Source organism: Prunus dulcis, chromosome 6 (assembly GCF_902201215.1).
Source record: "Prunus dulcis chromosome 6, ALMONDv2, whole genome shotgun sequence".
NCBI lineage: Eukaryota > Viridiplantae > Streptophyta > Magnoliopsida > Rosales > Rosaceae > Prunus > Prunus dulcis.
The window spans coordinates 27,408,345-27,436,058 of NC_047655.1; the positions used below are offsets into that span (position 1 = coordinate 27,408,345).

The following is a 27,714-nucleotide window of genomic DNA, read 5'->3' on the forward strand; positions in this document are numbered from 1 at the left end:
GGGGCGAGAGGGAAAGTTCGAATTATTCAATAATTAACATAAAATCATCGATAGAAAAAAATTATTACAAAAGTTCCCTAAAATTTTCATTTATGCCCATTTTATATTTATATACTTTTTTTATTAAGGGCGCCAGCCGAGAATGAGAATTGGGGGTCGTTAGCAGTTGTTGGGTTGTTATTTTCCTAATTTTATTAGCAAGGGTAAAATTGACATTTAATGTGCAAAAAAATGTTCAAATATCCAGTTTCAAATTTCTGAAAGAAAATAGAATAGGCTCTACTTATCTTTTTAGACGAGTGGTTTCTTTGACCACGTTGGAAGCCATCGCTTATTCAAAATCAGAAAATATAGATCACAGCATAAGTGCGTTGCAGCTACAGGCACCAGTATGATTGAGAATCTGTTAAGCAGAAACATGTATTGGTCTTTTCTTTCGGCCAATGTGAGAGACATTAGTTGGTTACCACCGAAAAAGAACAAAAAAGGAGAACAAACCCTAAACAAAGCCTTTATCAACTATATACACGGAGCTGCTGCTGCTAATTTACAGGCTTCTTGGCAAGAGCCATGCAACTCAATCTGACCCACATAATCGTCAGTCAGTTGAGTTTGGTAAGGAATAATTTTAGAAATCAAGATGAGATGACTCTAGGGACTGAATGGAAGCATCGGCCTCAAGTTGGTACCAGTGCTAATATCTGGGTCTTGATTCTGCCCATGCACATTTGAATTTCTCTGTAAATTCCAACATTCTGTGGACACCGTGGATGCAGGCTTGTGACAGCGTAATCTAATACTTGGGCGACAACAGCCGGAGGATATTGTCGTTCGGTGCATGTCTGCACACCACAAACGAAAAATATTCAGCATAATGCAGTTTCAGGTAGGAAACGATTTAGGGAAAATGAACACCACCACCCCCCTCTTTCTCTCTCTCTCTCACGCTTTGGACTTTAATATAAGGCAGTCTTTCATTTTCGATTACTTGAGTTTTCATTATGAACAGTGATTTAATGTATCAAGTGGGATAGAGCACACTCAGTTTACCTGTATCATGTGCACAGCCATCACACAAGCAGAGATAACGTCTGAAAGAACCTGTGCCTCAGTTTTTTCAGTATCAGTATTCGGCTTTGGACCAGGTGAATCGCTGGTAAAGTTGGGATCTGATGTACTGGAAATCAACTGATTGCGATGGCCCAAATTACCATTTACTTGCTCTTGAGACCTGTTTAGAGATAATCTGGAGTCTGATGGCAGATGCTGGTTATCAATGGAATCTAGAGCCTCTCTTATCCTTACATAAGCATCTTCCCCTCCCTTCCTTGATGACATTGCCTGCAATGACACAGAATCATTGTGTTATCACACTAACTGCCTTCTATCTTCATGCCAATGAGGAAAAAATAAAGATAAGAGCAACTTCTGGGATTTTCTTCAACAAAAGAACAAAGAAAAACAATGCTTGGATTTTCAACCATTTGATCTGTAAATTACTAAAGGATCACCCAAGGGGTAAGTTATGGCCCAAACGGGGAAGACCAGTATCCTACAAGCCAAAATTACAACACATCGACTTTATACCGGGGAGAGACCCTCCATACCTGAATAGCAGCATTTACCATCATATGTGCTTTCGATCTTGAGACTTCAACAATTTCAGCCACACTAGATCCTGATTCTTGAGAAATGGAACTGTCGAAGGAACTTGGGAGGCCACCATAGATGGTGGAATTGGCTGGCTGTTTCAGCCAAGGAGGCAGAGAATTTGCTGGATAAGTATTACGTTGCCTCAAATTAAGCAAAGCTGAAGAAACCTGCATGCATTAACAAAAGTATTATAAGGCTGCTACAAGGTCAGAGCAGAATGTGGTATACCAAACACAGATATAAAGCATGATATAAATTCACGGAAGCCACATGCCTGGCCACTGGCTTCCTTTAGCTGTACAAGTACCGTGGCGTAATGCTTCTTAAAAGGCTCGCTATCTTTTAAAGAGCATTCTCCACTGTTCTGGTTTTCCAGGATGTTATTATTTGTGTTCCTAAGCTCCATCAACAATGCCTCCTAAAATTCCAAAAACAAAATGAACTCTTTCTGAGTATCATTACTAATTCAAGGAAGATTATCAAAGAAGCTTGATGCTGAAAGATTCATAGGGATAGACAACACTAAGACAATTGATCAAGGTGGAAAAGGATAAGCAAAAGTACAGTGCTGATCGTTGGTTTCACCGAGTCCACTTGTAAGGAAAGCTGGATCTTTCAGCTGTTCCATACATTTTACGTATCACCAACAACCATATTGAGGAAATTCTAGAAGACTAAGGAGTCTAGGAGGAAGTGGCTTAAAAGTTGAAAACACTGAACAAAAGATTTACATATGGAGCTTTCAAGCCAACTGAAATTATGAGAAGACAACTAAATGCATGGGTAGTTTGGCATCAGAATGTTCCCAAATGAATTATATACATCTATAATCAACTTCAAGGAAACAAGAAGAAGTTATAACCTTCTTATCAAGAGCACGAGTCAACTCAGAAAGAGCTCGTATGTCTGCGTCTCTTGCTTGATTATGTGCCACCACCATACCAGGTTGACTATATGTTGACTGTTGTGCTCTATCAATATCAGCAGAAGCTGCCTTTGGTTGTGAAGTTGTATGGTTTGAATCCTCCTGTACAAAATTGTACAGAAAATTAAGTTTATTATATACGACAACTAGTATCCATACTTCTGAGACTGATCCATGTCACTGGAACACCCTCCCCCCTGATCCGACACCTATTTTTCTCTATAAAAAAAAACATTAGTGCAGTTCACCCATTACGAAGACTAGGTTCAACTATGTAAGTCTCTCTTCTACTCTCTTTTTTCCCTAATCTCTCTTCTACTCTCAAATGTACATATGAACTGGGTTGGCCACTAAATGCCTGTTACCAGTGATTACCAGTGATTGTGAACCTAGGGGCATCTGGGAGTTTGGTGCTTCCCAAGTGAAATTATAGTAAAAATTGTGCATAACATCTGCTCAGTTCAGGTGACAACCATAATCATAAATTGTAAAATGTAAATGAAAATGCAAAGATAAAACTAAGGTCAAATGCAACATCTACAACATGAAAAGGACTTCCAGAATATGAGATAAGCAGTGGATTCTATGAACTGAGCAGATGTTATGCACAATTTTTGCTTAGTAGAAATTCTGACCTTTCCCTGCTTTACGGAAGTATTCATGGGGCTAGTTGCTTTCTCCAAATGTGGGCCTCCAAAATTTAGATTCCCATTCTTATTGGCCTCCTTAGATGTAAGAGAGAATTTGTCAAAAGCAAAATTCTGTCTCCTAAGAGCTTCTGGCATATTATCCAATGGGTTCAACGGCATACAATCCACATCCTGTAATGAAAAATTCTTAAGTCATATCTCAAAAAAAGAAATAGATTGTCCTGATGTAGCACATTCACTAACTCTCGATAGAACATAAGAAATAGGAACCAAAGTAACCAAAATAATGAAATAATAAAATCTTCACGCAGCAGACCAAAGAGCAACCTCAGGTGAAATCATCTGGGTTCATCTTTCTTTTCATTAGTGTATAATTAGGCTGTAACCTTTGAATGTAACCTAAAGTTTTTATGGTTCGTGTAGTATAGTTTTTATTGTAATCAACAGCCTCATAATTTTACATTCAATTTCAGATCCATAAAACAGTTCAGCAAAAGCTAAACAGAATATAGAAAATAATTTAATAATCATGTAATAGCCTAAAAGTAATAACTAAAATTAATGTATCAAATAGCACCTAATATTTAATTTACAAAAAGAAAAAGAAAAAAGATCAAGTATCTCAATCCAATAATGATGCACACAAATGAATAATCAGATGGAATGGTTAAGGGAAAATAGTTTACTTAGCATCGGCTACTATTAAAGTCACTAAAGATCAAATAAGCTCATATTTTGTGTGTGAAGATGGGTGTAAGTGTGTCAAAAGACAGTTTGATGAAAATGAGAGAGGGACAGAGAGAGAGAGAGAGAGACTCAAAAACAGTTTTCCGCAGTGACAATATGAATACAAAATGGAAAGCATGACATACCATGACAAATTCAACTCCTATATCTGGGCGGTCAAACTGAACCCTGCACTTATCATGATCAACTGTGAGCACACTTCCATCATGAACTTCTCTTGTCTTGGGATGTAGAGCAATCACTCGTTGCCCAACTGATAAAGGTCTTGCTAAATCTGTTGGGAGTCCTTCCCTATCACCAGTTCGGAGTTCAGCATAATGTTTCCTTACAGATTCCCGATATTGTTTAAGTTTCTCCCTTTCTTCATGTAGAAAGTGCTCAGAAAACCTCCGAGGTTTGCCAAGGGAACTGCAATATAAAGAAAGCAATACAATAATCTTCTGTTGGTATTTTCAAATTCACATACCATAATCTACCTAAACAACTTGAAAAAAGTACCTTCTAATGACACCCCATTCAACACGAGTTAGTCTCGGAATGTGTCCCAGTCCAACATGATTCAAGTACTCCTCAAACTCCCTTTTGGCAAACCAAGGGTAGTCAAGTGCACTATAAAACCACTCAAAAGTGCACCATCTACGTACTAAATGTGATGACAAGCAGCAAGAAGTCTTCTCCTGAAAATTACACAAGAAAATAAGACTTCGGATCTAAACTTAACTGTTGAAAAGTGTACAGAAAAAAAGGGGGGAGGCATGAGATTACCTTTAAATACAGTGCTCTGTCCTGCGCCGAGCTGGAGCGTATGTTAAGTTGATTTTTTAATTTTTTCTCAGAAGACTTCTCTTTGGGGTGCAATGTTCTGGGTATATACATTTTACGTCTGCTTATTCGTTTCGTTGGCAAATTAACATGGTTTGAAGTGGGAGCTTGTGCAGTCGTTGCTGTCAAATCAGTCCCTGTTCGCCTATAATCACTATTCAAAGATCCTTCCAGGGATCTGGTCGATTTCCATTGTTTTGAAGGAGTAGAGCTTTGATTGGTGCGTTTTCCTTTAGTCACTGGTTTATTTTCTTCTTCACCAAAGGCCTACAGATATGGCACGGGGAAAGTAAAATATAACTCAATAACCAAATGGCAGGTAAATGATCAGTTACTTTCATTCAAAAAACCTGAAAACATAAGAAAGATTTATCATGTTGAAGTTGAACATGATAAACTTCTTATTTGATAATGTAAATATAATTATATCTTTTAGGATATTCAACAAATTTACTGCCAATACGATATATTTATTGAATGGTCATATCATACTCTTTCAAGAATTGCCATATTGTTGTATCAGTGTCATATGGTTATCCATGCTTCATAAATAGGCACATAGCTACAAGACTCACAGCGATAACAAGGTATAATCAACCATCAGTCCAGAAAGTAACCACAAAGCATTGGCTCTCTTAGGAAGACAGAAAAAAACATTTGTAAATGTGAATAAAAGAGCTGCATACCTCAATCTTTAAAGGTTCATTTATATTAGAATCAATAGGGGCATCAGCATTTGATATCTGCACATGGACAAGAACTGTCGTTTGTCATCAAATAACCCAAATGTTAAACAAAAATTAAGATAAGAGAGATATAAGAAAATTTTATGATAACTAACCCTCATCCCTGTGTTTACCTTTAATACTGAGGACTTCCGTTTCCTTTTCCATGTTTTGGTGGTAGACTGGAGCTGTTGCTCTGATTCAGAGACAGCAGTAGTATCAAATACCGGCTCCCTCCCAAGTTTGGATTTTTTGGAATTAGTACCCTCAACTCCAGAAATTGCAAAAGGTCCTCTATGTTTTGCGCTGGGGATTTTATTTTTGTTTCTAGATTGGCTTGTAGATGTAGCTTCAGGCACACTAAATTTATCTTCCACATCAAGGTTTGTTCCTTCCTCTTTCAACTGGACAGATGATCCTATATCCAACAAATAACAATCACATAATAATTAAAAGAAAATATTTAATTAGTAAACCGTGCATAATAGATGTGTGTAATTAACAAGAATTGCACCAAGATAAAAACATTGAACCCTGAGAACCAAGTGCAATTTACAAGCCTGCAATAAATTTTATTTCATGGGAGTCATCTACTTCATTTTTCTTCTAATTTATCCATCCTCTAAAAAGTAAAGATGAAACGTAAAGGGATGCCTGTTGATCAACATGAATGTCTCACTAAAGATGAAATTTAAAAGGATGCCTGTTGATCTATTCTGTATATATAAATGAAAGGAGGGGCCAGGAAAGGAGTCACATAATCCCATGTGCAAACAAATCAATCTATAGAATTTCCTAAACCACAACCTACATACCAGATTCCATTGTGGATTCCGGCATCATCAGAGACAAATCAGCCAAAGTTTGCAGAGCATCCAAGCATGAGCTTTCATCTACAAGAAAACAATTGGAATATCAATATATTGTTACAAGAGATACAGAGAAAACCTCAATCAAAATAGCAGGTTGCAAACACATAACTGAAAAAGTAGGGATATATAGTTCATGATTCACAAAAATTAAAAGATGTTAAAAAAAATGATGCCTAAGGCACAAAATGCAAGTGATGGAATTCAGAATTGAAATGGTCATTATAGGTGCATGTGTATCTAGGTGTGGCTGCCCCTAATTGTCATTTTAACAAATCGTTTATCCAAAAAAGCAAAAGTCACATATATCCAGAAAATTACCTTAGGTTGAAAATTTCATTAACTAATATTAATAACATATTTTATAGAAACTGGCCCACTCAGGACAAACTCATAATCCTTATATTTTACAGTGGAGAAGATTCAAACATATGGTCTAGTCCACCTGGAAGACAATGCATCTCTTGAAAACAAATTCATGTGATCCATAATCAACTCTGAAATTACTGAAATCTAAAAGTAAACTCCAAAGATGGATCTCTGATGAGCACCTCCCACCATCCACATGCTGAAGAGTTGCTGAACTAACTGAAAGCTCTTCAGGAAAATTATTTCCCAGTTATATCCCACGATTTGGTTGAATTCAGAAAATTCCCTCTAGGTTCAAAAATCATATCCGAACGCACTAATAAGAGAATAAACTAGAAAGCCTGGATTCTAAATGTACAAAAAATGAGACTGACTTGGTCCTTGTTAAAAAATATCTTGTCATAAATTTAAGTAAAAAAAGCACTTCTGTTACCATGTTCTATCCAGTTCCCATATCTGACATTGGTACTGGCACGTACGCACTTAAGTTCAATACAGACTATTTGGACTTCGAAGGAAAAATCATATTCCAAAAAAATAAAAGATAACATCACTAACTATTTCGACTTTCAATTTCATGAGAAGAAAAACAACCAGAGAGAAAGAATCACACAGTCCTCTCTCTGTGTCCAGGAATGCAAAAGATACATAAAAGAAAATATTACCTCCAAAATAAAGTTTCTTGCTTCTCTTCCTTTGACCTTGTGGAGAAAATCGTTCCCCTTTTGTATTTGAAACTTCAATATCATCTTTCCCCCTCGAACTGACATTAAGTCCTTCTTCAGTGCCACTGCATGCTTCACCACCATCATCAAACTGATGATTCCCAATGTCTTTAGCTTTCTCTTTCTTTCCATAGAACTTTTTACCCTTCCAATTAATTTCTACTGTACCTACGCCTTCTAACGAATCTCTGGCATAATCTCCAGTTTCAGCCCCCTTGCTTCCTATACTACCTTCCAACCAGTCTTCGTCCATTGAAGGATCACGAAGATTAGCCCGAGCTTTCCCTCGTGGTGGATGCTAAATTACATATACAAGAAAAAAGCAAATAATTGAATTTTCAGACATCTATGAACAAGGCAACAAAGGTAGTGCAAGAACAAGTGGAGCCATATTACGTACCATTCTTTCTGAGCTCTGAACAGAAGAAGATTTTACATGCACGGGTCTTCTGTCTGGCGTTTGAGAAATTTGGGGAGAGCCTCCTCTTTGTGAAGCCTCAGTTAATAATGCTGCGACATGCGCAACTTCATCATCATTGTCCCCCTCTGACCTCCGACCCTTTTTAATTGGAGAGACATAAGTATCCCTATCATCTTTCTTATATGCATATGAAACTGGGAAGCGAGGTGTCCTCTTCCCAACTGCCCGAGGCTGGCCACCTGATTAAATTTGAAGTCACAAGAACAGAAGTCAAACTTCAGATGGTAATCATTTTTCTTGTAAGCATTGCACCATGAAAAAATGTATTCAAGTTACAGTTCCCATGATCATAGAATGAAACCAATTTGTACAAAGAACAGAATAAAGTTGAGTAAACACCAGTATGATGGTGTTCATCATATAAGGTATCATACCATCAAGCCTTCTCCTTTTTAATAATGATAGGCATCCTTCATGTGAAGCACTTGAATGCAACTGGAAAACATCTTTTGAGGCACTGAGCTGATCTTTCCCAAGCTTACGTTTCTGCGGTTTCCGAGAAAATCCTGAAGCATCATTGCTCTCTCGTTCACTATCACTGCCTTCCTGTCAATTAACAAGTAGAAACCACGTTACAATGAGATCCCTGATGAGTAGAAATTAGCATACCATCTCCAAGTATAAATCCCAAAACAAATTCCAAATAAAATCCAAAATCAGGGGAAAACTTGAAATTGTAATCTAATCTCACCATAACATTATAGTGATCTGTCATCATCGCTTTAAGGCCAACCACAGAAGCTGTACCCTCTGGCAGTGACAAGTATGCCTGAAACAGAAGCATTAACAATTCCTCTTGTCAGAGATGGTAAAAGACAACCTTATAATGAATGTTTAATGATTAAGTTAAAGTAGCACCATAGACCACACATACTCGGTTCATATTGTAAAGAGCCTCCACCATCTCAATGCTTCTATTGCGCACTGCAGCAGCCACCTAGAGATCAACAGAAATTAATAATCTAACAGATAGGGGAATAAAGACAACATAAAGTGCATAAGAAATGATTCACTGACGCATAAACTACAATTAGTAAGACATTAATGTGGGCAAAATGAAATTTCCCTACGATATGTTTCACCAAGTAATGTGCAATTTGCCTACAGCTGATATATCATAATAGCAGCTAAAGTTGTCTACAAAATTTCCAAAGGCAACTGAATCAGGAGAACAAACACTAGCATACCTTCCTCCAATCTTTCCCATATTTTCGGTAGGCATCGTAAAAACGCTCAAGCTCTCCCTTGCTCCACTCTGGTCCCAACTTATCAGACAACTTTCTCTTCTATGCAAAAAATTTGAACAAACACAACATCAAGTCATCTGAATAAAAAGTCTTCATATATGCTAAATTGAAAGAAAAAAAAAAAAACCAGGAGTTACCCGTTGCTTTTTTTTGTTTGACCCTCCGCCATATTTCTCAGGAGAGGCCTCATTTACAGTTGCATACCGCTTTACACTTTTGGATTTTTTTGTTGGGGCCATGGAAAAACTTCAAGTGTCTGAAGCACATAAGGTAATAAAATTAGATAACTGCACGTGTGGCACTGATTTTAAACATATTCCTACCCAGTAGCATCAACTACAGTTTCGATAATCAACTAATCGTGACAATACCCTCTTCAAGAATAATTAGCCAAATGAAAACCCATTTTCTCTGAAAATATGTCATTTCTCCCTGCAACTTAATATTCCAATAAGATCTACAGCCTCAAAGACTGATCCATAGAAAACAACACGGAAACGGAATGACTCACCCATTAATCCACAAGGTACAACCACTTCAAAAAATCCCTTTCTTCTTCTTCTTCTTCTTTTTTTTTTTTTTTTCAAATGATGAGGAACACATATATTTTATAAAACAAGCGCCTTCCCTTCTGCTAATTATTGTTTTCCCAGAGCAAACTAATTTTCGGACGCACATAGTGTGTGGAATTCAAAATCTACCTTAGCACAGCGCAGGCACCAAATTCAGATTCGATAAAATGCTTGATTCCCAGAAATCACATCACATTATGAGATCGACTCCCAAAATTCAAAAATTCACTAATTCACTCTACATGCAATCAGTCAAAGCCACAAAAAAACTGGTTTAGAAAAGACTGTTTTTCAGAACCACTTCGAAAAGCAACAGAAACGAAGAAATCAAGAACTAATTTTCAAAACATTAGCTAATTTCAAATTATTCTCCGTCGCAACACTTTTTTAAAACCCTAAAAATCACAGATCGGAGGTACTTACTCGTCGTAGGGTTTATGCAAACCCAAATTGAACAATCAGAGAAAGGGAGAGAGAGAGAGAGACTTTTAGAGAGAGAAAATGGTTCGGAGAAGGAGAGGGACTTTTAGAGAGAGAGAGTGCGTATTGTAGAGAGAGAAGGATAGAGAGGAGGCGTTGCCGCGAAACTTGAATATAAAGGTGAGAGGACAGAGCCAATGAAATTTTTTTGATTTTCTTTTTCTTTTTCATTATGGTTTTTTCAGAGAGCGTGTAGAAGATGAGGGTAAAGGAGGGAGAGTACGGGGTTTGTATTTGAGGGGTGCTGATCACCGTACACGTGGACCACGTGAAGGATCTCTTCGGTTTGAGTTTGATGTTGGTGTTTGGTTTGGTACGAATGAGCATACGAGATTGGATTTGAAAAAATTCTGGATGTGGATATATCAAAAAGTTAGTGCCCCTTGCAATCAAAGTTTTTTTGAAAAATTATTAGTGGGTAGACCATGGCATTGAGGGTAGGTCAGTTGATATTTGGGCCAGGCCCCATTTATAGAAGGCGGGCCCAAATACTGAAGCATAGAAGAATTGATATTCAGTTCAAATAATTTCTTATAATTTGGTTTTGGCCCAAAAAAAGTTCATATAAAAAACAAAATTTATTTATTTACATAGAACTTGAGGCAGGCAAAACCACTTGTTACCCATTGAATGAGAAAGCTTCAAATTTCCTATTTCATCTGCAGAACAGTGTAGAATTTGAAGCTTGAAGTTGTGCCACAAACAACATGAGCCCAATTGCTGAAGAAAATCTTGCTTCGGAAGTTTGACATGAAGTGCAAACAAACTTGTCATAATGAGATGCAGAAGTTGCCATTGAAATTTAAGGTTTAGATCAGAAGAACTTGCATCGAATCGAAACCAGCATAGCAATGAAACTGAAATTCTGATTTGATGAAAACTCCTGATGATACATGGAAAAATTGAAACCGGCAACGAGATCAGGTATCCTAATATCCACTTTGGATCTTTAGCACTCCTTTCCATCTGTATGAGTTGCAATTTGCAACCATTCACCTCAGGAACCAAGTATGAGCCCTCATCATCTAAAGTAAACCAAGTACTGCCATTCTCATCGTGGATGAGGGATCTATCTTTCAATTACGCGTCTACTGTTTCTACAGTCATCAAAGCCCCTGTCCTTGTCCCTACCATATTCATTAACCCCTCCACGCTGCTGCTTTCCAAATCCTTCTCTTCTAGGCCCCTTAAAATTATGTGCATCAGCCCCTCTGTTACTCCTCCTCTGCCCATCAAAATCGTTCCCCCGAAATCCTTTGTTATTACCGCGAGACCCTCCTGCTGATCTATCAAAATCATCACTGAAAGAATTCCTCCCACCACTCTTTCCAAACCCTTCTCTTCTAGGACCCCCCTTAAAACTCTGCTTATCACCACCTCTGTTACTCATTCTCTGGCTGTCAAAATCATTCCCTCGAAATCCTTTATTACTACCATGAGACCCTCCTGCTGATCTGTCAAAGTCATTGTTGAAAGAATTTCTCCTACCACCCTTCATTCCACTGGATTCAAATTGTGTGTCTCTGGTAAAGTTATGGCTGCCCCGACCTTTGAAATTGTTTTCTTTAGGCCTTCTCAGTCTATTTTTATTGGATTGAAAATCATCATTGTCTGATTCTGAACCAGAAACTGAATCATCTTCAACATCAAAATTTCCTCTCCTCTGAAAATCTCTTCTCCCAGAACCTAATTTATTCAATTTACCTTGCCTGGATCCAAAAGTTTGATCTACATCATCTACATCAGAAGACAGTCCAAGTTCATCATCAGAACCAAAGCTTAATCCCCTGGATGGACCAGTTCTATTTCTACCCCTACCTCTTGATCTAGAATCAGCAACATGACTAGATTTCCAGTTGGGATGGGCTGAAAGCTCTTCGTCAGAAACAAGTTCACCATCATCTGAGACAGAGAACGCTGCCTGTTGATGTGTAGACTTATGTGGCTTATTGTAAGAAGATTTTGTTCTGCGACGACCACGCGAACTATTGTCAGAGCCTTCAATGTCTTCTGATTCGGACCCTTCAAATTCCGAAAAATCAATTGAACCGCTCTGTGCTGAATTTTTATTGTTAGTGTCTAACTCGTAATTGTCAATACCATCATCTTCATCATTAAAATCATCAAACCCTCTTCCTGGCCTAACAGTATCACCATCAGAGTATTCTTCATTGTGAACCCTTGGTACTCTGCTATCTTTAGGGCGGCCAAAATTTTGTCCTTGAGCCTGGTTACCAAGAGAACCTTCACCTATTACTGAAGAATCTGCATATTCAAAAGCAGCAACATCTGCCCCATCTGACTCATTGTCATCAAAATCAAAATTCCAGGCATTAGAGTCCCTGTGAAGAACAGCAGTCTTCTCCATCCTTGTCCTAGGGCCACGTGTTTCTTGCACTTTGTTCTCCAGATATTCGTCCGGTGGGCGCTTGCAATCACAATGAAAGCATGCCATATTTCTCCTATAATTTAAAAAGTTGCACCTGACATATAACAGAACAACATAAGAAAATCAAGAATCTCGCAAACTAAAACTAGCTACAATAAAGATATGACTGTGTATCTAAAGGGCACATATAAAAATTATGGGAAAATCCAAGAGTGACATCTTACCCAGGGCATTCCCATTCTCCTGGAAGCAGTTGTCTCTTTGGACGTTTGGCATCACATTGCAGGCAGATGGTGTTCTTGGCAAAATTCATGAAGTCACACCTGATACCAGTATCAGAATCATCAGCGAATTCTAGAAGTGAAGAATTTCATAAAAACAAAAGTGGCTGACAACATAATTAGCTCATTTGGTTCAACTATGCTTCTTAACAACAGAAAGAAAGGCTAAAAAGTATCAATGAGCTAAGTCAATGGAAAGCCATTTATGGGATCTAAACAACATAACTATTCCTCATAGAATGCCAAAAACTACAGTCCCTTTATTCTGGGCTGAAGCCTAAAAGCATGACATGACATGCAAAATAACTTTAATACACTAACAAAACTAGACCTGGCAGATAGGAACTTTGCCAAAGAAACATGCCACATAATACTTATAGGCATTTTCCCGAAAATTACCAACAAAGTATTAATTGTAAAAACAAATAAAATGGCCATGATCCAGAAGAATAAAATAAAAGAAATTAGAAGAAGCATACTTAGAGCATAGCCAGTCCCCTTTTTTCATCTCAATGTCATCTCGTCCAACTCGCCTTCTTGGAGGGGGAGGAGGCTGCTTTACTTTTGGGGGTGGCTTTTTGATTACTGGAGGTGGAAGATTAGGATCTATTGGAACTGAACTCAACTTGACAACCTGATGAAGTAACTTACGGACTACAGTCTTAACAGACTTTTGTTTCAGAAGTGACTTATTGACTACTGATCCATTTACAGGATCAAATCCATAAGCCAATAAAACACGCATTATATCAATAGTACGTGCCTCATCCTCTTTGTTAGTAATCAGATATGCTCTTTCGCAGGAATTTCTTAAACTGCAGGAACTGCAAACCTGGAATACGAATGAATACTCATTACAAAAAATGCTTAAGTTAAGCATTCATATCCATATGCACAAATAAATACGAGGGATGAGGAAAAGAAACTGCACCCTTCAGATACTATATTTTTCCAATATGGGACATATGCGTCATGCCACAATATCAACGAATACGAAAAGAAATACTCAAACGATATATAATTAAGCAATAGTCACTGCAGAATAAATGGTCATAGCATCCTAGACTCTAAAGGCTGAAAAATGGAGAACATGCAAATATTCTGGAATTTATAACAAATTATCTTGTACCTCAGAATGCCAATCATATTTATTTTGACTCATTACTTACGAGATAAGCAATGACAAATGCAAATCAACAAGGAATGAGATGTCAGCGGTTAGATGCAATTTATACGGCCAAGCAATACAAGGAATTATTCTTCTAAGTAACACTCACATCTCCTTCATCAAGGTGGGTATGCTTCCTCAACAGTTTTGAAGAGAAAACCACCTTCTTGTCCGTACTCGGGCATCCAAAACCCACCAAAACTTGAATATCCTGTCTCGACAAGGACCTGAAATTACTTTTCTATCTCAGAACTTGTCAATCATAATAGCATTAAACACAACATATGTTACCCAGCACATGTATAGACAATAAATTGTGCACTTACCCTATTCGTCACTCATAATTCTAGGAAAGATATCAACTTATCTCCAAACGTTGTTTAGCATACAATCAAAAGCAATCATTTACACTTCATTTAGTATCAGGCCACAAACCTCATAATATCGAACCGGTCCTTCCCGAAATTAAGACATGCTGTTTGAACATTCTTGAAATCCTTGAAATCAACACCCTGGGCATCTTCCTCTGCCGCCAAAACAGCTTCAGATGCATTAAAGCCGATATCTTGGATCATTCTATCCTCATCGTTTCTCCTATGATCAAAGTAGTTCTGCTGCACCAGCCTCTCCATTAGTTCAATCCACTCCGGCCATGGGTGCACTACCTCTACCTCTTTCTTAGCTGCCACTGGCGTCTCCAACCTCTCCGACTCGGACGAAACTGAGTCAGAACTAATCAACTTAGCATTATTTTCGCTGTCACTGACAACTCCCAACCCTAATTCTGGGTTATTTTGGGATTTTTTGGATTCGCGCCAAGCTCGGATTTTTTGAAGGGTTTGATCCTTCTCGGAGCGTTCTTTCTCAATGGCGTCAATTTGGTCGAAGACGAAACTCAATCGTGCTGAGAGAGAGGAAGGTTTTGGCTCTAAGGAGGAGATTGGGGTTGGTGAGGTTGAGAAGGGTTTTAGGAGACAGAGGAAAGCTGAAGGGGGTTTAAGGTTCGGAGAACAGCGAGAAAGGCGTTTGAGTAGGAGCAGTGAGTGTGGAGTTTGTGCCATTTCCGGAAAAGAGTCAGAGAGGTAGAGAGAGTTTTCAACTATGGTGTTAAACCCTCCATGGATGAGAGGGGGAGAGAGGAGTTGGACGACGAAGGTGAGCTTAAACCTATAACGGGCGTACAGTGGAAGAAGAAAATGACTAATTTGGGCTTCATTTCCATTGATTTGGTGTTTTTGTTTGGGCTTTGAGCTTTTGATGATTGTGGTCACCCAGATGGTTGGGCCGAAATGTAAATTTTATGACCAGTTATTATTTTTATTTTTTGTGTCGAAATGATATTTCAAACTTTCACAATTATTAGATCAAAAAATTGGTAATCATTTTTCTTTTTGTTTTTGGATAATCACTAGATTAATTAGATAGAACAAGTGATAGAAATTTCAAAGCTAAAAGGGTATTAAACTTGGAATAGCTCTCAAGACACTTTTTTATACAAGCGATAATATCTAAATTACTTAAAATTCATCTAATTTACAAGAAAGGGGATTCGAAATTGGATGCAAAGGGATGGACTTACTGCCCTGACCAACACGTATGTTAATCCATGTGATTATTATGTAGGAAGGAGAGTTATGAGAAAAATCTTGTAAATTGTCAGGAAAAACAAATGCTAATTACTTGTTTACCTTTTATTTATTATTTACGTTTGTTATGCATTTCTTTTAAGAAGGGTGAAATAGGCACATTCTAGTTCTTTTTTAAAACCTTAGGAAAATCCAAAATATCTCACTAAAAACATAAAATAAAAACTGATCAACTATACAACATAGCTTTGGCCCAAAGCCGACCAACGCAGCATGACCCGCAAGGCAAAAGAAATATTATCTGATTGAAGAGAAGAGAATGTTGGGCAACATGCATTGCAAACGCTTGAGATTTCAGTGTTGAAGATGGACTTCCTTGCAGTCTTCAATCAAAACCACTCAACCATACATTTAGGATAGAAACCCGTTCCGGCAGCAACAGAAGCAAGCCCTTGTAGTTCTTTCTGAACTTTACGCCTCTCATAAAACACTGAGCATGCAAGAGAAGTGCATTTGATGCCACTTTCTACAACCCAGTCCCCCCCTCCGCAATGTCGACAAATCTGCAAGAGAAGTCATATTGTCATCGGGCCTTTGGAATCTTTTTAATAAATATGAAACAATGTAAAAGTTAATTTGAAGGGCATAAAAAGCAAAGGTTTTAAGAACTGATCAGAGTACTTACACCAGCAAGCTGCTGCATCTCTCTCTCCAGTTTTGAAGTTCTTCCAGTTACAGCTACAGCAGCAAAACTTTTGTTTTCACAACATTGATTGCATAGATGGGCTGATGCCTGGACCAACTCACCGCACAAGATACAATGCCTTGAAAGATAGTAATAATCAATTCTGGTTCGGTGCGGATTGGACGCATAAAAGAGGCGTTTACCAAAGGCTTCTCTAGCAGGGCGGGGCATATCTGAAAACCACTGGCTCAAGTCAGCTCCAAGAAGCCCAAACACTCGCTGCAAAGCTGGGATTATCTGTTTGTGGATGTAATAAAGATCATTTAATCTGTAGGGTGAATCAATAGCCAAGAGAATCAATGGATCCACCACCAAGTCAACCAGACGAGCCCCAGGCTCCCCATGGATTACAACGTAAGGTACACGCTCTGCATAACGTGGTTCTGCCCTAGGGTCAGTTCTCATAGCTTTTGTGGCAACAATTGCAGCTGGTGGAAGTGACGAAAAAGCACTAGCACGGTAGGTGCCTAGGCGAACCTCCTTTGCAAATACAAAATCCTGAAGAGACACCCTTCCAGATAGAATCCGCTTCCATTGACGCTGTAAGTATGCTCTAACCTGTGTTAAAAACAAAGGTGATCATCTAACCGTGGAAATCAAGTCAACCACCAGGGTGAAAAATACTCAGGGCAAATACAAGATATCCATGAAACTAAAGAGGTAACATGTGAACATGGATTGACTTACAACCAATGGACGTCCTATCATGCATAATATTTCACATGCTATTTGGTATGTTTTTTCTTTTGCTCTTCACCCTTGATTTTCTCAAACCAGTTCAAGTACAATCAAAAGGAATAGCACATGCTTTTGTACCTCATACATGTCCTGATGTTCAAAAAAGAGTCTCAAAGACTGCTCCATTGTCTTGGCAACAGCCCCACATGTATCCCTGCGAACTGTCTCAATACCTTTAGCGTCAAAAATAGGTTCAGTCTGTTCAGGGCTTTCATAACTGTAACCAACATAACGCTTCTTAGTAAGGAGGAAGCACGGGCTATAAACTTTTTCCATCTTCAAAGCAATTGGATTTGGATTCATAGCAGTAATTTCAGATGCAATCTCATGTCCAATCTGAAAAGAATCTTCAATGCTGCGTCCCTTTAGGAGAACAAACATGCTGCAAACACAAAAGAAAGTTAATTTGCCCCATTTACATATGAGAGAAAGAGAGAGAAAAAAAGTGATGGAACAATCTCCATTGACCCACAGGCAATTGACATAAATAGACCACATACAACAGTCTAAACTCATGAGATGTCATTCTGCCTAATCAAACACACAGTAATGAAAAAGAACAAATCAGAAGAATTTACTGTAATTTTTCATCTCATTCATCATAAGAAATCAACTGATACCTGTCTGTGTCGCCATAAATAACTCTAGCGTTCCACTTCCCATGTGCATTTACATATGAAATAGCCTTTTCCAATGTACTACGGCCACACTGAACAATACTGTCTGCAATCTCCGCACAAGGCATACGGCCACTAAACCCAGCAGCTGTATAGCCATATGTTACGTTTGATATCAACTTCAGAGCAAGCTGTCTTGCATTAAATATCTGGAGAAGAATGTGATGCTTTATTCAAACCTTTGCGCATGTAAAAGAGCACAATCAATGGAAAAGAACTTGCTGAGAAATAAGAATATATGGAGGAATCACACAAATTTTTTATTCTATAGTGCAATGTACCCTGTGAAGAACTTGCTCTGAAGAAGACAACTTTTTCATAGCTTGTTTAACCATTATTCTCGTTGACAATATTTCCTCTAATAAACGTGGCAGTACACCTTTACGAACCTGTATCACATGATTCACAGCAAATGAAAGTTACTCCCTCTCCTCCCTCTTTTGCATGTATGATCAACATATAATGCAAGCTCCATATGCGCGAATTAAATCTTTAAAACAGAAACCAATATGACAAGAATACCTTTTCTGGTACATACATAACACCATTGGGAGTCAGCAGAATCTGATCTTTTAAATTATGCAGATCATGGGGATCAGGTGAAAATGAACTGACTCCAAGTGTATTTGCCTCTGAAGGCACAACTTTTCCAAGGCATGTAGAATAGCAAAGGTTGTATGCAATAATCATTGATGGATAAAGAGACTGAAAATCCAAAACGACAACTGGATCTGCATAAAAACCAGACTCTGGTTCCATGACAAGAGGTAGGCACTCCATTGCTGGTTGAGAAGCAACCTACATAAGATCAATCACCGAAAAATTGGTCACAAGATCAAATAGTGCATGATACAAGTATTACATCATCCATGACTGCTTGAGAATCCAATGGCATAAGAGCAAAGGTAACAGCCAAATGCTGAGAGGACAACCAGATCTAAAGTTTTTGAATCCACCAGAGACTTCAAAGGATTTGCAGAATTAACACATTAAGGAAACTATGCATGTTCAAGTGCAAAAGACCATAGACCATTCGGATAACAAAATGCAATACGCCATGAGGCATCATTAGGAGGGAAAAGGACACAGCAAAAGATAACTCGGAAAAACCTGTTTCGGCCCAGGGGAAATGGCAACATAGTTTTGAGCATGGGCCAATCTCAGAAACATGGATTCAACACGGTATTGTGAACCTCTAGACAGAACTGAAAAAAAGTCAATGCCAAATACACGAGCAAGTTCTGATGTTCGATTTATCTGCAAAAGCAGTCATGATGAACACAATCAGAATGACAGTGAAAAATATGATAAGGGCACCTAAAAAGATAAGCAACCTCTTTATATCACTGCTCATACACAAGCAACACACATACAAGGCATAAATTTTCCCCAACCCTAAGCACATACAGAGGAACCAAGGTAGAACTTAAATACATACCATGTCTAATTGATTCATTATCTCAAGGCTCAGCTTTGCTCTCTCATTTAAGTACTCAATACATCGATATCTGGCTCGTCCAGGGCCACTTGAAAACCATTTCGTCAGTACTTTATTAAGAATATATGGGACTTTTCGCCTCAACACAGCTTGAGCAACAGCTTCAACTGTGTATATATTGAGCTTGACTTCACCACGCATCAGCCGCCAGACATTAAGGACAATTCTACCGCCAACATGGACACCGCTGGCATGAGTTCTTCCCCATTCATCCTCAACTATTGGATCTAGTACAACTGGATCAGCAATGACCGCCTCATGAATCATTTTTTCTTGTATTGCTTTCTCCGGAATTTCTAAATCTTCAGCCTCCATCTTGGTTTCAGATGGTACCCGAGATATCTTGTTGAGTAAGCCTATACCAAAAAGCGAAGCCCTTTCTGCTAAAAACCCAAGAGAACCACCTTGTATATCCCAACCCATCAAAACATCTGGGTCCAATGAGCATACAGTTTTTATAAAATGATCAAATAAGTACTTCTCCTCATAAAAAACCAACACCTTGCAGCCAGAAATTCCATCAAGAATCCTACAAAAGAAAAGCATAATAAGCTACTGTAAAATGCCAGCTAATGCTACCTAGAAAACTATTAGTGCTAGTTATAGCCTTACAGTTTCTAAATATTACAAAGGTTTTATTGTTTTCCAGTTATTTGGGCATATTTTCCTAAAAATTTAGGGCCACAGATTCCACTAAAAAAGGCATATAAACTTTTCGCTAGTAAATGAATCAACAATTACAAATATCCCAACCAGGAAGATGCACCGAGTCATACTCAATGTAGGAGAACAAACAGACTAAAGATAAGTATGTAAAGTTTCAATACTGATTTTACCTCTGAGAACTTTCAGCTTTACTGTGCAAAAGCACAAAAATTTCAACAATAGAATCATTATCATTCTGAATAGCAAGAGAGATCAAATTGATGGCATCAAACCGAGGATCAGGTCGAAGATCTCCTCTTGATTCTGCTTGAACCTGTCACCCAATGTTGCATTCAAGTTGTATTAGTGCAAATGCTCATAAATTATTTGAACCTGTGAAGGTTACAAGGAAATTTAATTAATTTTTTTAAAACAAAAAGACATATACAAAGGTTAATCACGATATTCTTGTGAACATACATAAAGCAAGATTCACAAATATTTTACAAAAAACATTTGGATTTGCTAAATCAGATGCAAAATAAATAAAAGGTAGACACAAGGATTGAAATATCAGCCGATACACCGATATATCGGTATTTTCAACTGTCGACACCGATATTGGGGGGTAAGGCCATATCTTCCCCTGTATCGACGATATATCCCCGATAAGTGGGATATCCCCGATATTTCCCGATACCCATTACAGAACCCAAAAACAATTCAGAAGTTTGGAAGGCAATTGAAGCAAATTGAAACCCAAAAATAGCTAATCCTTGCCCAGCACCCTATAATTTATAAATATGAAGAATCTATGCACAGTCCACTGCCCACATACCTCCAATCAAAGGACATGTCGATCAGTTTTGGATCTACGAGCATAGGAACTAGACCTAGTACTAACTCAAATGAAACTTATGATGGCTATGGTTATGTCATGTCTGATTGTAGTGGAACTAGTTATGGAGCTCAAGATGATGAAACAAATTATGGACCTACTAGTTGGGTTACCATATACGGGAGGACAGTAGGGAGCTCATGAGAGACCTATGTGCACCATGTTCAAACGTGGCTTACAAACTGCTCGGGTTACATGACTTGGTATGACTATTGTATGAATCTAGATGGTTGTTCCTCATTGTTTGAACCTCATAGGAGCTCTTCATTTATGTAGATGGGCACTTATCTAAATTGTAATCCAATGTTTAAACAAACTATGGATTTATGCATGGTTTATTCATTCTAATCAACATTTTATTTTCAAACTTTTCATTAACGCACATTACATACCACTTATATTTCATCATATGTATATCTTATTATTAGTAAATTTTGAGTTTTATTTGTTCAATACATTCATTGATAATGTACATAACATCTATGAAATTTTTACACCAAAATTATGTGTTTCAATGCCTATATCTGTCATTTTTGTTGATTTTTTCCCAATACCTAAAACGATAACGATATATCCCCCGAAATATCCGTAAATTGGAGGCCCGATATTATATGCACGGCTGATATTTTAATCCTTGGGTAGACACTAATTTTTCCTTCTTTAAAAAATAATAATAATAATAATAACATTGTTATATACCTCTACACTTAACAATGTCAGCTGTTGGCCTCCGCCAACACTTGCAGGGTCTCTGAATCCAATCTGACTAAGAGGCGTGGGCTTTGATCTCCCATCTGGACCGGAAATCTGAGAACTATCTTGTGAGTATTCAGAGCATGTTTGAACTTTTACAGCATCTCCTTCTCTTTGCACTATTTCTGTCCTTTCTGTTTCATGATTTCCATGATTCTCTTGAGATCCTTGGTGTAGAATAGGCAGAACATCATCTATAGAACCACATTCAGGTGAACTTTTGTCCCAATCATTAGGCAAATAACTCTGCAGACCAGTGAGATTCCTAGAAGATCCTGAAACATGTTTTACACACTAGATAAGATTTCTACTTTCCAAGGTCTGATACCTTTCAAGAAAACATAGAAATAGTTTATTATCTTCGAATTTACACTTTAATAATGACACATTGCTCTCAGAAATAATACCTAGTAGTCCATAACCAAAATTTATATCTAAAAAAATTCCAAAATGTAATAGGATCAACCAAAAAAATTCTGGGAAATACCTTTTTCATCACTTGACAACCATCTACATACATTTTTGGCAGAAGGGGGTGTAGTTGCAGGTGTTAACAGATACAAGTAAGAGCCATCAGTTTGATAGTGAATAGGTACACCCATAACAGATTCTTGATGAGAACTGGATTCACTTCTGACACACTTGTTCTGAATTTCTGTCTCATCTTGGCAGTCTCGCACAAAAAAAGGGCAAAATTCATCAGTAGTTCTCCCTTGAAAAGAAAAAAAAAATGCAGGTCAGTAATAATTTATAGCAAGCACTACAACATGACATCAGGGCCACACCAAGTAAATAGAATAAGTTGTAAAACTAAGCATGTTCAACCAACTTAACGTCAAAGACAGAATCAATGACGAAACAATGCAAAGCCCGAGATATTTATGCATATTTCATCAGTCAATAATCAAAAGTTTTCAACTTCCAGTCTTTGGGAAACAGTTATTTAATCAAATGCTAGTAATACCGTCATATAACGATGAAGCATTTTTAGATTCCCCGTAGTTCCAATCTGCAACAGGGGGTTTCCTGCAGAAGCTCATTTCAATTAAGCCCTTATCATCAGAAGGGATGACCCCAAATGGTGAGTTTCTAAGCCCACATAAAACAGAGTCAACACCCAGTTTCTGACCACCACTCCCCTCGTTGTTTAGAAAAGTAGCAACAGTTATGGCATTTACACCCACAGGATTCTCAAAAGGCATTTCACACACTCCACCCTTGGAAGATAAGCCTTCAAAAGTTGTGGCATCAGCACATGACATTTGAAAATCTAAACTTTTTGCGCAGAGAAGTGTATCTTCATTTTCTTCCCTCCCCAGAAGAACCTCTTTAATCCCTTGAGAGCCACATTCAGGTGGCTCAATTCGGTAGGATCGCTTTCTCCTCATCAGGTCCCTCACAGAGCATCTTGCCAACATACTACTCTCTTTTAAGTCACAAGCACCAATGCCTGCACATTTTCCCACCTCATCTTCCGAAGAGGAACTTGTACCAACAGGTTTATTAGTTTCTCTGTATAACTTGACAAGTTCTCCTTCTGTCTTCATCTTTTGGGTCGCAGACAAAGGTAAAGAGCCCCATAATGATTTTTTCCTTTTGTGCTTATGATTGAAGCTTGAGCTAGCATCTTGCACCTGGTGATCAGAGGTTCTAAATTCACTCTTCCCCTCTATTTCAGAAAAGCTTCCACTTGATCCATCACAAGGAGTTGAGATAGCATCATCCCCACAACCATCCACCTGGGGAATCACATACTCAGATGAGCGCTTGGAGGAATGGTTTCGATCTGAAGGGTAAGAAGCTTTTTCCTTTCCTCCCTCAAAGTCGATTAAATCACCAACTGAATCAAGGATGTCCTGACACTCCTTTTGGGATTCAGTCTCATAGTCCACATTAGCTTTCTCCAGAACCTTGTCAATGGTTGTTGCAGGCAACAAGGGACTCAGAATTGTTTCACAAACAAGTTCATCATCAGAGTTTATATCATCAGCTGCCTGAGAAGTGGCAAGCCACCTAAGAAGACCCAGTGCTTCATTATCTGCAGCCTGAGTGAAAACATATGGTCCTTATCAATGCAAGAGACAATTCCAACAACCAACTTCTTATTGAAAAACTATGAGTATGCGAAAAATATAACAGAAGGAAAGCTCCTCTAACAACCTGCAAAAGAAATCAGAATTATGCAGGGAGAAACCATTATTAGTGAAAAGTTACATGATAACACCAGTGACACAACTAACAACTCACAATAAAAACTTCAGTAATGGGAAATACCAAAAACTAGACAAGCCCCTGCAAAGTCACTTGGCCCAGAAAAGTATCGCCAAAGAGTGAAAAATCTTCATCAATGCTAAAAGAAATGCATGATCAGGATTGTTATACCTTCATATTTATCGTCTCGATCACTTGAGATGCTGGAAGTTCCTTATTCAATGAAAGTTTGGCATTTGAAACCCTTTCTTCAGTAAAATCTTGTGTTGACGGAGATCTAATTATATCTCCATCAGTAAGATTATCAGTTTGGAGTTGAACAAAATTTCCTTCATCTTTTGGAGATGTCATCTGCTCCACAGACCTTACATCTTTCCTTAATTGAGTTCGACACAAAGAACTTTCTGCTTCACCATGCACTTTGATAAGTTTGTTATTAAATTCTAGACCACCTGCTAGAGTTTTCAAAGTATCTTCTGGAAGTGGTTTGGCAGGATCAGGAGGTATTGCTGCCTCATGTATCCCCGTCCTTTCATACTCCTAAGGACCAAAAAACAAAAAAACAACAAGTGTAAGACGCATAACAATACACAGAAAAATAGCAAATGAATGAGATGAAAGCAAACCTCCCAAATTGGTATAAGCGACTGAACCATTTTCACATCTGAACGAGTTTGCGAGAAGGATGTATATATCTTAAGCTGCTGATTAAGAATCTCTGTGAAACCATGAATGAGTAACGATTTGATCAGCAAAAGAACAGTAGTAAGAAAAGATAAAGCAATAGCTGTGGCATAACTGAGCATCAAAACAAACCATCTACAGTAGCATCCCCCTCAAGTTCACAAATACTTTGACGTTTAATGCAGTTCATATCTGGATTTGAGGAAGCATCAAATTCACCAGGAGAATTCCACGTCCAGTCAACTGGAATTGTGGACGATATCCAAACAGGTGAACCCAATGACAGATGGCCATGTATATCTGCCTAATGCAAAATTCCCAAAACATCATACAAGAACATTATTCAACCAAAGTTATATTCATGTGCATTAGAATCCTAGCCAAAATCATAAATACCAATAATGCCTATCCAAAATTATCATGCGCAGAAAAGATACAAAGTTGACCTGGAAATCGGCAGGCATGCAAGTTGACTTATCTATGTCCTGACTAGGCTGTCCATTGTGAACAGACTTCCTAGGGCAGAAGGCATCTGGTATTGGATGACGGAACTTAATCTTCGATACATGTAGATGACCCATCCCATACAAGTTGTAGTCAACCTACCAAAAGGGGAAGCTTAGATCATAACAACAAACGTTGACAAAAATGAAGCTAGAACACTACAAGAATTAGGTATTCCCACATATCAATGTGCACAATCATGCTTTAGAGTGGACCCTCTACACTACTCTAGGGAAATTTCCACAAGAGATAGTCTTAAATTGTATGAATCCTGCATAGCTCTTTCTAAACATTTATGAGTTAAAAATTAATGCAATAATTAATATGGAGGGAATAATTTACCAGAAACTGGAGAATGAAGGGAATGTGAGATTCATGAGGCTGTAAGCATTTATCAAGAACTGAACTTCCCTGAAAAGCAAGAATTAACAACGATAAATCCTCATTCACCCAGTCAGCTTTATAACACAAGCTAAATCAAGACCATAAAAGAATTTGATTCACAAAAATACATCCACATAATGATCAGTGATCACCAAATTCCAAGTAAACCTACAGGAGGTCAAATTGAAAGCTAAACAAAAAAACTGATGAGAAATCTGTGCAAAGGGTATGATCAGAAGTAAGAGGCTCATTTCCATAAAAATTGTGTAATAATATAAAAAAATCTGTTTTAAGACCTACCAAGAAATCTAGTTTTGGTTGACAATAAAACACATGAAACAAATAAAAAGAAAGAATCAGAAGCATCTAGTCAATGACAACTACAATAAGAACTTATGACCTCCAATGAAATACTTCCACAGAAAAACTGTCCTAAATAAGAACCAGAGTGTTCACTACTTTACGAACTAAAAAAATAACATTTGGTAGCATATAAAGAAAACTTCACATCAGAGAAACCAATAGCCACAGCAAAGGACGAAAAGAGCTCCAATATGCCAGCAGTCAAAACCCAGCAGTAACAACAATTAATCTCAAACAGCCACCAATTATAAGTACGATGTTGAAGAAGAGCACCAGAAGAAGATTGGCAGCACGAGAGACATCATGTGGAGAGTAGCTTAGTTTCTAGTCAAGGTGTTCAATAACATACTCCTGGCTACTAAGAAAATAAATTCATAAAAACAAGATTAGGATACAGGTATATCTTCACAAACACCTCCTCTGATGAATGGTAACCATAAAGCTTCCTTGCCTGGACAAGGCTGCAACTATGCACATGTTGCCGCTTTGAACCAGCGTTGCCTTTGAGCTGTAAGTGTTACCAAATACATTGATCCATGGTTTCAGTACCAGACATGTGAAGCAGAGAACCATACCAAACAAAATGCATTGCAGACTAGCACTCAATCAATTTAACGAGGCATACCTTCAAAGCTTTCTCTATAGCAAGAGATATATCATGTGTGTAAGAATCACCTGTGCAATCAAAACAATGGGACAAATATTCATGTATCAAATGTGACTATAAAAAATAAAATCACAACTACAGAGAAAAATCAAACTTAGAAAACCCAGAACTTATTAGAAAAACGTAGGCAGAAATATATACTATGTTAAACGGAAACGAGCTTTCTCAAAAATAAAATTCCAACAAAGCCTTCTTCATCCCTTCCAACTGGGATTATATTTTTGGTGCTAGCCTAGTTCTAAGCATACTAAGTACCTTTCTCGTGCAGCTGAATCGGTATATCGGCGCATGGCACATATAAATATGGTAACGCCTGCACATAACAAATTAGCCCCAAAAACAATATAAGAAACCCGTAAGTTAGAAAAAAAGGAATTAATAAGCAACAGTCTAAATCTTACTCGATGAATGTGCAAGCAAGTTTTCTGGCCAGCCGGAGTAGAGCCGAATATTCGTATAACGGGAACCTCATTCACCTTCCCACCTTCAGAAAATTTTTTAACAAAAATAATTTATGTTAATGTCAAAACCATAGCACCGTGTTTGGTGACGCAGAAAATTAACTAGAACATCCACTCCCTCAGTCAAACCCGAAGCCTGAGTTTGGTTGCAGAAATTATGAATGAAATTTTTATGAAATCTAAGTTAGTAGCCAAGTGAAGGAAACAGTGGCTATGAATTTAAGCAAATTGACCGTACGGCATCGTTTTACGGAGGGTTGGGGGAATGGTACCTTGGAAGCTACTGTAAGAGATATCGACGCCTGGGATCGGCGGCGCCATGTAGTAATCGACGGAGACGATCCGAACGCTGAAAGCGTCCGAAGCCGCCATTGGTTTTCTCCAAAATTACGGAAATGCAACTGCAGCGGAACCCACGTTGCGGCAAGGTGGTCAATTGACCCATGGAAACCCGGAAAAAGCCATGGAAGGTAAAGAGGTTTGACCTCCGGTCGTTTTCGAGTGCCCAGCAACAATTGCTCGATGAAGTATATCTCCCTATCATTTTTTTAATTTTCAAGTATATCTCCCTATCATGGAAACCAAACCACGGTAGTATTTTACTTCTGGAAGTTATAATAAATTCATAAAAACTTCACACAAATAAAAATAGTTTTCTTTTTAAGTTTTCAATTTCACCGAAATATGCATGACAATCTAATAAACATGTTCCTCATTTAAAAAAAAAAAAATCTAATAATTTAACATGTTCTTTAAAAAAAATAATCTAAAGCTACATGTACAACTTTTATTGCGTT

General features: G+C 38.0%; 2 protein-coding genes across 9 annotated transcripts; both read right to left on the bottom strand.

The window, feature by feature from the left end:
• Positions 1-189: 189 nt before the first annotated feature.
• On the bottom strand, positions 190-10,600 carry LOC117631479 (protein ALWAYS EARLY 2). Of its 8 annotated transcripts, none has more exons than XM_034364660.1 (20): positions 10,209-10,600; positions 9,351-9,469; positions 9,154-9,252; positions 8,841-8,903; positions 8,658-8,735; positions 8,341-8,512; positions 7,886-8,145; positions 7,426-7,783; positions 6,338-6,415; positions 5,657-5,940; positions 5,484-5,540; positions 4,741-5,064; positions 4,474-4,652; positions 4,101-4,383; positions 3,214-3,399; positions 2,516-2,680; positions 1,928-2,071; positions 1,608-1,820; positions 1,051-1,341; positions 190-842 (listed from the first exon to the last, which is right to left on the bottom strand). In XM_034364660.1, exons 2-20 carry the CDS (start codon positions 9,450-9,452, stop codon positions 678-680), a joined length of 3,501 nt encoding a protein of 1,166 aa, XP_034220551.1. In that variant the 5' UTR covers positions 9,453-9,469; positions 10,209-10,600; the 3' UTR covers positions 190-677. The 8 variants fall into 8 exon arrangements, with proteins under 8 accessions (XP_034220551.1, XP_034220555.1, XP_034220556.1 ...); XM_034364664.1 differs by having other exon boundaries at positions 1,961-2,071; positions 10,209-10,496; XM_034364665.1 differs by having other exon boundaries at positions 1,961-2,071; positions 9,154-9,249; positions 10,209-10,450.
• Positions 10,601-10,778: 178 nt separating this feature from the next.
• On the bottom strand, positions 10,779-27,510 carry LOC117632473 (DNA polymerase zeta catalytic subunit). Its single transcript, XM_034365956.1, has 29 exons — positions 27,190-27,510; positions 26,858-26,940; positions 26,712-26,769; positions 26,415-26,464; positions 26,185-26,297; positions 26,063-26,105; positions 25,385-25,453; positions 24,985-25,140; positions 24,671-24,842; positions 24,481-24,572; positions 24,026-24,394; positions 22,608-23,688; positions 22,131-22,355; positions 21,590-21,918; positions 20,184-20,326; positions 19,288-19,876; positions 18,960-19,106; positions 18,372-18,647; positions 18,131-18,238; positions 17,793-17,998; positions 17,251-17,554; positions 16,375-16,992; positions 16,094-16,252; positions 15,333-15,354; positions 14,539-15,172; positions 14,213-14,330; positions 13,415-13,767; positions 12,879-12,977; positions 10,779-12,748 (listed from the first exon to the last, which is right to left on the bottom strand). Exons 1-29 carry the CDS (start codon positions 27,287-27,289, stop codon positions 11,335-11,337), a joined length of 8,130 nt encoding a protein of 2,709 aa, XP_034221847.1. The 5' UTR covers positions 27,290-27,510; the 3' UTR covers positions 10,779-11,334.
• Positions 27,511-27,714: the final 204 nt, after the last annotated feature.